The sequence below is a fragment of the Scyliorhinus canicula genome, chromosome 20 (assembly GCF_902713615.1).
Source record: "Scyliorhinus canicula chromosome 20, sScyCan1.1, whole genome shotgun sequence".
NCBI classification, from domain to species: Eukaryota; Metazoa; Chordata; class Chondrichthyes; order Carcharhiniformes; family Scyliorhinidae; genus Scyliorhinus; species Scyliorhinus canicula.
The window spans coordinates 67,163,707-67,174,566 of NC_052165.1; the positions used below are offsets into that span (position 1 = coordinate 67,163,707).

Consider the following 10,860-nt stretch of genomic DNA (forward strand, 5'->3'; position numbering starts at 1 on the left):
GTTGGTGGGCTAGTGCCATCTAACCCACTGTATTAATAACAGGCAGCCAATATTCAAAAGATTTTAATACTGTGACACAATCTAAGAATAAACTAGTGTCTTATGGAAGCCCTTTCCTGCTGCTCATTGTCTCTTCCTACCTTAGTTTGTGCCCCACTACCCTTTTTCCTTGTAAATACATGTCAAACCCCATTGTGATTTCTACTTCAGAAATATGGAAACAATCATGTCAACATTTTAAACTTTCCCTCCTTCACTATTAGGCCCTATTTGTAATAACCTCTTATTCTTGCCCTCCAAACCTGACTGGGTGTTTGCCTTGTGGGGGGACAGGGGACTTGAATACTCTACTGGCTTGTTTGTAGGTGGAAACTTTGCCAGCTTCAGCGAGCAAGCAGCCAAATTTAATTTGCCTCAATCTAGTCTTTACTGCTATTTTCAAGCCCGTAGTTTTGTTCACTCGCACTCTTCAGCCTTTCCTCAGCTTCCTCCAAGCACATTATTGGAAGGGATTTTGTCATTGCCTCAAACCAGGGCTGGTTTTATTTCAAGATTGTATGATATCCTCTGGATCCTCCCCTTTCCATAAGATAAGAAATTATTGGGGTGCAAAAATTGGGCTAGACTTCGCAGATGACTGGTGGAGGAGGCTTTTCTTAGGGTTAACTCCTCATCCTCCTGTGCTTGCGTGAGCGTAATTCAATTCAAAGTTTTGCACAATTCACTTCACCAAGGCCAGAATTAGTACACTTCTTTCCAACACAAGCAACAAATTCGTCAGGTGGTCACATACCCCTGCAGACCAGACCCATATGTTCTGGTTGTACCTGGACCTGGCCGGTTTCAAGTCATCCTTCTTTGACGCTCTCTCCAAAGCTCTAGACATTGAATTGCAACTTTGTCCAATGATAGTCACATTTGGAGTCCATCTGAACTGGCTACTTTCACTAAGATTGAAGCAGAGGTCACTGTATTCACATCTTAAATGGCCTGCAGGCAGATTCTATTAAACTGGAGATCCACCAGGTTACCCACCACTTCATCCTGGTTGGAAGACTTAAATGTCTTTTCTATATTTGGAGATTAAGTATGCTATCAGACAATCCACTTAAGTGCTTTTGTAGATGACTTGTGCCTCTTTCTTTACTGAGTTAATTACTGTTGATTGTTAATTTAATTGTTTTTTTGCATAGTTTTTGTTTGTTTATTTGTTTACTGGGGCGGAAGTTGCATCATTGTATATTGTATTGCACTTTGTCTACTTATCTCTTTTGGAAAACCAGTAAAAAGATTTGTTTTCAAACATGGAATTACAGAATCAAATAGCACAGTAGGTTATTCAACCAACTATGCCTGTGCCAGGTCTTAGAAAGAGCTATCCATTTAGTTCACTGTTCTTTCCCAATAGCCCTGCATGTTTTTCTTTCCAAGTATATAATACATATACAAGATAATTTGCCACATCCACGAAGGGTGCTTGTTTACAATTGTGTTCTTGGCAAACAGTTGAGTATTTGGCTACACATAAAATTACACTTCGAACCTGACTGAGATGGTTGTATAAGTTTACCAGCAGCTTTGATATAACAAAGTCATGTCTAAACAGCATGGCATCAGGAACAGTAATCTACCCAAAGCCAATATATAGAACTCAAGCTCATCAAGTTCAGAACATTTTTCAGAACATATGTAAATTTTTCAATGAATCCTTTTCCCTTTTACGCTATATTTAGTGCCGTTGGAGACCTCCAGATGTGTGAAAGAGCTCACAGGTAATGAAATACATATTATAAAACAAGGTTATCTCAAGGCAATTTGTAAAAATACCACGTCCTATCACTTTTTACATACACATGTTAAAAAGTCTTTCGCAGGGCGTATAACATTTAATGACAATAGTTAAACATCAACAGTGTTATTACAATTTAAAAATAAAATCCAGTATGTAAATCTCAATAAATACCTCCTTGTTGGAAAAAGTAATTAACTGCAGTCCAATTTTCAGTTAAACAGGTGCTCTATTTCTAAAATGTATTTCCAGATGTAATTGGGCAAGCAAATGTATAAAAACAATTCTTTATATGCTAACATCAAACACAGTCAAGGAAATGCTATTTTTTAATCGATTAAGCAATTGAGATAGATCAGGAAATACATTCATTCTAATTCGTAATTGTTTCTGTTAATAAGATTAATCTCTGTCAGTGCAGTAATATTTTTTATTTCTCTCGAATCAGCACATATCTTCAGGTTTCTCTCTTTAACCATTAGTATTTAATTAATGTAATTTTCACCAGTCCATTTTGTAATATTATTCCATTTAGCTTAGGTTTTAATGCACATACACTCAAGGGAAGGGAAGAAAGTGGAGGAAAAATTAAACAGTTCTCCATTTTACGCAGAAACAATGGGATCACCATGGAGACGGCACAAATGCTTATAGGACACAAGGTATGGGTGACTTTAGTTGTGAGGAAGCTATAGAAGAGGAGGTTAATCATAGAAGTCTTAGTGCAGAAGGAGGCCATTCAGCCCATTAGGTCTGTATCTACACTCTGAAAAAGCACTCTTCCCAGACCCACTCCCCCACGCTATCTCCTAACCCAGTAATCCCACCTAATCTTTTTGGGCATTAAGGGAAAATTTAGCGTGGCCAATCCACCTAATCTGCACATCTTTGGACTGTGGGAGGAAACCCACTCTAACACAGGGAGAAAGTGCAAACTCCAAAATCAGTCTCACCCAAGGCCAGAATTGAACCCTGGTCCCTGATGCCATGAGGCAGAAATGCTAACCACTGCACCACTGTGCCACCCCGGTTAAGAGGAGATCTGATTGAGAGTTTGATAAAGCAAGCGATAACAATTTATACTCAATATTGCATCTGTAACTAGAGGACAAAAAGTTAGATCACCTAACGTATGAGGGTCTGGTCGGGCGGCATGGTGGAGCAGTGGTTAGCACTGCTGCCTCACAGCACCAAGGACCCAAGTTCGATCCCAGCGTTTGGAGTTTGCACATTCTCCCCGTGTTTGTGTGAGTCTCACCCCCACAACCCAAGGATGTGCAGAGTAGGTGAATTGGCCCCTTAATTGGAAAAAAAAAAGAATCGGGCACTTTGAAATTGAAAAAAGAATGAGGATCAGGTAAACAAAAACATTTTTATGCAGAGCGAGTTAAGACTTGGAATACCCAAGTTGTGGGACAGAATCACATGTAAAGCAGATTTTTTTTTTAAAATCAGGGTACGGGTAGGAGATGGAGGAATGGATTACATCTTTTAGAGAACTGTCACTGACACGATGCACCAAGTGGCCACCTATGCTGCACGTGATAAAAGTGCGTGTTAAAAGGCGATTCCAACGTCAGTTACTTCTGCCTTATGTTGTCTTCTCTCCTCTCCCTTCGAACTTCAGTTAAGTTCCTCAATATTAAAATAAGGCTATCTGTCCATGAACTCAAATTCAGAAGAGCATGTCTTAGGCTATCTGTCCATGAACTCAAATTCAGAAGAGCATCTTTTAGCTCTATGTCACATTTTCTCCATTTTCCTGGTCTTTGCATCATATATAGAAAGTAAGTGGATTAACAGTTAACATATGCATGGTCAATGTGAACACCTGGACTAATTTAGATTACCTGAGGGAGTCAAAGAGAACATTTCCAGATGTTTTCTGTCCCTTATTGGGCATAGGTTATTTTGTGTTCCTCTGAGATTACATACGGGGGAGGACGTGTCTAGCTATGAAGCTGTCATTTATGCAGAAGAGTCCCGATGGTTTTTCCTGCCCTGACTTTTGTGTGTTCATGTTTTGCAATGTCAAATGAGAACCAGGATTGAAAGCACTCAAATTTACACAAGTGTTTACCAAAACTCACAGTTGCAGCTTTCAGATATACATTTTCTTTTAATTCTTTAACAGGCCGCATGCGTCACTGACTAGGCCAGCACTTATTGCCCATCCCCAATTGCCCCTGAGAAGGGGGTAATGAGCTTCCTTCTTGAACAGCTGCAGTCCAAATGGTGTAGTACATCCAGTGTTGTTAGGAAAGGAGTTCCAGGACTTTGATCCAGCAATACTGAAGCAACACTGATACAGTTCCAGGTCAGGATGGTGCGTGGCTTGGAGGGGTATTTGCAGCTGCTGGTGTCCCCATGCATCTGTTGTCTTTGTATTTCTAGGTGGTAGAGGTCAAGGGTTTGGAAGGTGCTATCAAAGGGGCCTTTGTGAGTTGGTGCAGTGCACCTTGTAAATGATACACACACTGCTGGCACTGTGTGTCAGTGATGGAGGGAGTGGATGCCAAAGGTATCCACTGCAGATAGGGTGCCAATCAAGCAGGCTGCTTTGTCCTGATGGTGTCAAGTTTTTGAGTTGTTGGAACAGCACTCATATAGGCAAATGGAAAGTATTCCATCACACTTTCATTTTTTTTCATTTTTCACTTCTGACGTGCGCCTTGTAGATTGTGGGCAGCTCTGGGGAGTAAGAAGGCGGGTTATTCTCCATAGCAGATATGCAGTTCTTCACATGCGCACCGATGAGGGGCACGCATATGCAGTGCCCCCACATTTTTTTAATATGGTCGTGGTCGTCATTTTGAACGCCGCTCACAGCCAGCACAAATTTGCGCAATCGAGACGCAGGTGAAGGTTTTTTTTAAATGTAATGTAATCTTCCTGCCTGAATGGAGGCAGAGAGCAGGTCATGACCTCTGAAAGTCGATGTCACGTGCTTTGGGCGCGATCGCGATTCCTCCATTTTGTCAGCAGCAAACAAGGTAAGAGAAAATGGTCGGCCGGCATGGGGCGCGAAGGACGTCCGGCGTGGGTCACGAAGATCTGCCGGTGTGCGTCCCGAATGTTGGCTGGTTGGTAAAAACGGATCCCCGGAAAAAAAGTTTGAGAAAGACTACTCCAAAGAATTCATATCTGATCGACTCGTGTAGCCACTGCATTTGGCTGGTGCACTTCAGTTTTTGGTCAATGGTCACCCCAGGAAGTTGATAGTGGTGGTTTTCAGCGATGATAATGAATGTCAAAGGGAGATAGCGGAATTCTCTTGTGAGGCGTGAATATTTCTTGCCACTTATCAGCCAAAGCCCGAATGTTGTCCAGGTCTTGCTGCAGATAGACATAGACTGCTTCAGTATCTGAGGAGCTAGGAATGGTGTGCAATCATCAGTGAACAACCTCACTTCTAATCTTATGATGGAAGAAAGGTCATTGATGAAGCAGCCGAAGCTGGTTGGGCCGAGGACACAACCCTGTGGAACTCTGCACTGATATCCTTGGGATTGAGATCATTCACCTCCAAAACCCACAACCATCATCATTTGTGCTAGGTTTGAGTCCAACCAGTGGAGAGTTTTCCCTGATTTCCATGACTTCAGTTTTGCTAGAGCTCGTTGATACCACACTCAATCAAATGCTCCCTTGATGGCAAGGGCAGTCACTTTCATCTCATCTCTGGAATTCAGTTATTTTGTCCATGTTTGGACTAAAGCTGTAATGAAGTCACGAGCTGTGTCCCCAGCAGAGCCCAAACTGAGCAGGTTATTGCTGAGCACCATCGACAACTCTTTCCACCACTGCTGATGATGAGGAGTAGACTGATGACGTCCAGCTGCATGTACGCTTCTGGGATGGCCTGCAGTCCCAGCATTGGTCACTGCGTCTGGCTGCCAGCCATTTGAATGGGAACGGTGGTGGTGGAAGGCTCATGTCCAGCCAATTAACTGATTAACAGCCCTTAAACGGCAAGGCAAGCAAGCAGAGGGACACCCTCCCCACCACAGTGTAAAATCCAGCCCCATAAATATGGACTAACTGCACTGGACTAACCAAAGCCCCTCTCTGAAATCTTACAGAGTTAAACAATACAAGATTAATACCACTTTTATTTTAGATGGTCACAGGGAAATTACACTCAATTAGAAATAAATATTAAAGTCAAGGTGACTATCATTTATTCAAGTATACACATGTAGCAAAATGTATCTGCCTACATTAATTGTACACTAAATATTTTGAGATGAATGTCTGCTGCTATTCTCCAAATAGTTACTGGTATGTCCACAAGAAGTTAAAGCAGAGAAAGAAGCTGCGTAACTTAATCAAGTTCTGAATGTGGCACAAGCATTCGCCAATCCAGCTTTCCTGAGAATGTGAACAAAAACATTAAAAAAGTGAATTATATTTGAAACAGTATCTCATTTATATATATATATATATATATTATATATATTGGTCAAAAATAGAACGTAACTGAACAAATATTTTATCACTGCATCCCTTTCCAAAGCCTTGTGGATCCCAAGATCTATTGGAAAAACAATTTATCAAAATATTATAATTTATATTTTAAGGGCTTTGAGTTCGAAATGTAGTAATTGTCTTGATTATTCAAAAAGGTAGGGCAGCACAGTGACACAGTGGTTAGCACTGCTGCCTCATGGTGCTGAGGTCCCTGGTTCGATCCGGGCCCTGGGCCACTGACCGTGTGGAGTTTGCACATTCTCCCTGTGTCTGCGTGGGTCTCACCCCCGCAACCTAAAGACGTGCAGAGTAGGTGGATTGGCCACGCTGAATTGCCCATTAATTGGGAAAAAAATAATTGGGTACTCTAGATTTATATATTTTTAAAATTATTTTAAAAAGATAAAATGTCTGGACATATCTCTTTTGCCTACAGGCAAATTGTTTCAATCATCATTTTAAGGAACCTAATCGAATGGTTAAGAATAGGAAATAGTGATTAGCTGATGCCAATTATAAGAGTTTAAGAGTTTCTTAAAGGCACTGCAATATCTTTAGTGGATTTAATCTGATTAGCAAGTTTTTTTCCTCTTTGCTGCTAATGGACTGATGTCCCTGACTAAATGTCAGATAGTTAATGTCAGCCATTCTCATTTCTAAATTAAGTCAATGTGGAGCTGGAAGAAATCACCTCAATACACCTTTACGTGCACTGACATACTTACGGGCCAAAAATAACAATTTAAATATAATGTGGAGATGCTGGCGTTGGACTGGGGTGAGCACAGTGAGAAGTCTTACAACACCAGGTTAAAGTCCAACAGGTTTCTTTCAAACACGAGCTTTCGGAGCACTGCTCATTCACCCGAGGAAGGAGCAGTGCTCCGAAAGCTCGTGTTTGAAACAAACCTGTTGGACTTTAACCTGGTGTTGTAAGACTTCTTACTGAATTCAAATATAGTCATGTAATCTCTTTCAGTGGCCATTTAAAAAAAATACGTGTATGAAAACACCATAACCTTTTCCTTAGTATGTGTACAGTGTCACCACTAATCTCAGAAGAAAAGTAATGCAGTTTGATGCCTTGAATGTCACCGCCCAGACTTTTAGTATGACAATGCAAATTACAGAACTGACTATTAACTAGAAGTGTCTAGTTCTAGCTCACTGATTGTGAGAACTTTTGCGGTACTGGGTCCATCATGAATTTCCAGTCATTCCAGAGGAACATTGCTCATACATTAATGTGACGAATATTGATTCCTTAAACTAATGGCCAGATTTTGTGGCTAGTGGTGAAGGAATGGGGCTTGACGCTGAGGTCAAAGAAAGCACCACAAAGATAAATAGGGCTCTGTGCCATTTCCTCTATTATGATGTAAATTTAAAATTCAAATAATTTTCTGGGGATCTGGGAACAGTGAAGTAATCAAGTAGGGAACCACCACAACCTGGAGATTTTTCTCCAATCAATCACTATTGTGACTTGGAAATATATTGTCATTCTTTCACTGTTGCTGGGTCAAAGCACCTTCCCTAACAGGGGTACCTCGGGGACTGCAGCGGCTCAAGAAGGCAAATCACCACCACCTTCTCAAGGGAAAGTAGGGGTGGGCAACAACTGCTGGCCGAGCCTGCGATGCCCACATACCAGAAGTGAAAAAAAAAGGTTTGAGCAATCAATCAGATTGATGAATTCTCACAAACAAAGCACTTATTAGAAAGATTATTAGCACTAGAAAGTATTATTCACTTTTTAATTATTTTACAGTGAGCAAGTATTGGGACATACACAGGATTAAGATTGAAGATAAAATTTTAAAAAATAATTATTTTAATTATTTGCTGAGTTGCTCTCAAGAAGATGGTGGCGAGCCTTCCTCTTTAACTGCTGCTGTCAGTGTGGTGAAGGTCCTTCCCACAATATTATTAGGTAGGGAGTTCCAGGAGTTTTACTCAAAGGCCACACAGCAAAATATAAAGGTCACAATTTCATTCTTGGGTCTCACAGATGCTGGCAGAAACTTTAACCTCTGTTGGGCAGTTTGTAAGTCACCTGTGTCATTTTAAGATCAAGAATCGGTACTTACGCCTCTTGTTTGAATGTTGCTTGAGTGATTTTATCGTCAAGGGAACCCAATGGGGCCATAACAAAATCTTTTACTCCCAAGGTTTTCAATGCTGAAATGATTCCAAGGCAAGCAATCAACACTGAGCTTCAAAGTCACAGTAATTCATGCGCAACAGACAAAGGTCTTGTACAACTGGGCATGAGAATCCTACCTTCTCTGTACTGCCTTAAAGTTATGTGTCCTTGTTTTGTAGTGTCCAAAATCCCAAACACAGTATCTAAATTTGAATCATCGAACAAGCAAGGGTAGTTCTTTTGAGTCTGTCTGGCAACCTTCAGTAGTTCCAGTTGATCTATTAAAAATTGCACTGGCCTGGCTGCAAATGTGAAAAGAAGTTTAATTTAGTAGTCGTTGCTGTAATTCAGTCATTTTCTTCAAACTAACCAGAGGTAGCTTCCTAGACTTTAAATTGAAATCCAACGAAAGAGCAGCATGGTTACAAGTGGCAAAACAGTCATCCCCGATTTTCCGTTCAGCAGATCACTGTTTTCTATTTTTTGTTCACATACTTGGAAAACAAGCAGGTCTCCACATCACCTGACACACTAATCTTTCAAGACCGTTATTTGCCAATTTTGTTCAATGGGAGGGCTTGTGGATTCTGTCTCAACCTCAGTCCTCACTTTAGTCCCACATTCCTGATCTTTAGTCACCCAGTGTGGAGTGGGGTGGGGGAGCAAGAGGGCCCTGGTGGGTGTACACCTGGGCCTGGCAAAGGGGATCACCTACTGGAAAAGGGGTGTGGGGAGCTGATAAGTCTAGCTCCCCGCCATTCTTTCACTCTCTTGTTTGTGCTGAGCCTGCGATGGAGAAAGTGTCCATGCTGTCTGGCATTAATCGGTGGGCACCACAGCATATGCAGTACTAACTAATGACATTATTAACTAGTAACATTATTAATTAAATTTATAAGCTTCCCTGTTTTAATCCTTTATTAGTTGTGGGGGTGGGGTGTCAGAGTGGGGGTGAGGTGTCAATTTGGGGTTTGTGGGTGAAGTGTCAGGGTGGCGGTTTGGGGGTGAGAGGTCAGTGTGGGTTTTGGGGGTGAGGGGTTAGTGTGGGTTTTGGGGGTGAGTGGTCAGTGTGGGTTTTGGGGGTGTGGGGTCAGTGTGGGTTTGTGGGTGAGAGGTCAGTGTGGGTTTTGGGGGGGTGAGAGGTCAGTGTGGGTTTTGGGGGTGAGGGGTCAGTGTGGGTGAGGTCAGTGTGGGTTTTGGGGGTGAAGGGTCAGTGTGGGTTTTGGGGGGTGAGGGGTCAGTGTGGATTTTGGGGGTGAGGGGTCGGTGGGCTTTGGGGGTGAGGGAGAGGTATCAGGGTGGGGTTGGGGGTGAGGAGTCACGGTGGGTTTTGGGGGGTGAGGGTGGATTTTGGGGGTGAGGATTGGGGGTCAGGGTGGGTTTTGGGGGTGAGGGATCAGGGTGGGGTTGGGGGTGAGGAGTCACGGTGGGTTTTGGGGGATGATGGTGGGCTTTGGGGGGTGAGGATGGGTTTTGGGGGTGAGGATTGGGGGTCAGGGTGGGTTTTGGGGGTGAGGATTGGGAGTGAGGTGTCAGGGTCTAGTCGAGGCCCCGAGCCCGGGCCGATGCTCCGCCGCCGGGGCCTGCTGTCCGGGATTCTCGGTTCTCACCCGGCCGCTGGTACAGCAACATGCTGGTCAGGTTGTCGATCAGCTCCAGGATCTGGTGCTGGGTCAGGTACTCGGACGCCTCTCGCTCCAGGGGCGACTGCATGGCGACTGAAGGACGCCGTTCCCATGGCAACAGAGCCGGCGGAAACTGTCCGCGCGGGCGGGGCCACTCCTCATCTCCCCATTGACCAATAGCGACCCCCCCCCCCAACCCCTCTCCCCCAAACATCCCCACACCCCCTCCTCCACACCGCCTCCCCCCCAAACCCCCCTCCAAACACTCCCACACCCACCTCCCCGCCAAACACCCCCATATCCCCTCCACCAAACCCCCCCCCACCCCAGACACCCCTCACACCCCTCTCCCCAACACCCCCCAAAACCCACCAAACACCCCCTCCCCCAAACAACCCCCTCCCCCCCAAACACCCCCCACCCCAGACATCCCAACCTCAGCCCTCCCCCCAACACCCCCCACCCCAACCCCCCCCAAACAGCCGCCACCCCACACATCCCCAACCCTCAGCCCAACACCCACCAAACAGCCCTCCCAAATATACCCCCACCCCCAGACACCCCCAAACACCCCCAACCACACCCCTCTCCCCAACACACCCGAACACTCCCACAACACAACCCCAAACACACCCGTCCCCAAACAGCCCCCCCCACACACCCCCTCCACCCCAAACCCCTCCCCCGCAAACACCCCCTCCCCAGACACCGCCAACCACACCCAAACACCAACACCTTCCCCCCAAAACACCCTCACTGCAACTCACCCAGACACCCCCCAACACACCCTCACTGCAACTCACCCAAACACCCCCCAACTCACCCAAACC

At 44.3% G+C, this 10,860-nt stretch overlaps 1 protein-coding gene across 1 annotated transcript; it reads right to left on the minus strand.

The window, feature by feature from the left end:
• Positions 1 to 5,941: 5,941 nt before the first annotated feature.
• On the minus strand, positions 5,942 to 10,176 carry si:dkey-42p14.3 (EF-hand calcium-binding domain-containing protein 10). Its single transcript, XM_038781226.1, has 4 exons — positions 10,016 to 10,176; positions 8,543 to 8,707; positions 8,350 to 8,440; positions 5,942 to 6,160 (listed from the first exon to the last, which is right to left on the minus strand). The coding sequence occupies exons 1-4, from the start codon at positions 10,116 to 10,118 to the stop codon at positions 6,118 to 6,120; spliced, it is 402 nt and encodes a 133-aa protein (XP_038637154.1). The 5' UTR covers positions 10,119 to 10,176; the 3' UTR covers positions 5,942 to 6,117.
• Between the last annotated feature and the right edge of the window lie 684 nt (positions 10,177 to 10,860).

Coding starts and splice junctions, on each gene's coding strand:
- si:dkey-42p14.3 (XM_038781226.1), bottom strand. CDS start 10,118: ATGCAGTCGCCCCTGGAGCGAGAGGCGTCCGAGTACCTGACCCAGCAC. Junction 8,708..10,015: donor GTTGCTGTACCAGCGGCCGG/GTGAGAACCGAG, acceptor TCACATTTGCAG/CCAGGCCAGTGCAATTTTTA. Junction 8,441..8,542: donor TTTAAGGCAGTACAGAGAAG/GTAGGATTCTCA, acceptor GAATCATTTCAG/CATTGAAAACCTTGGGAGTA.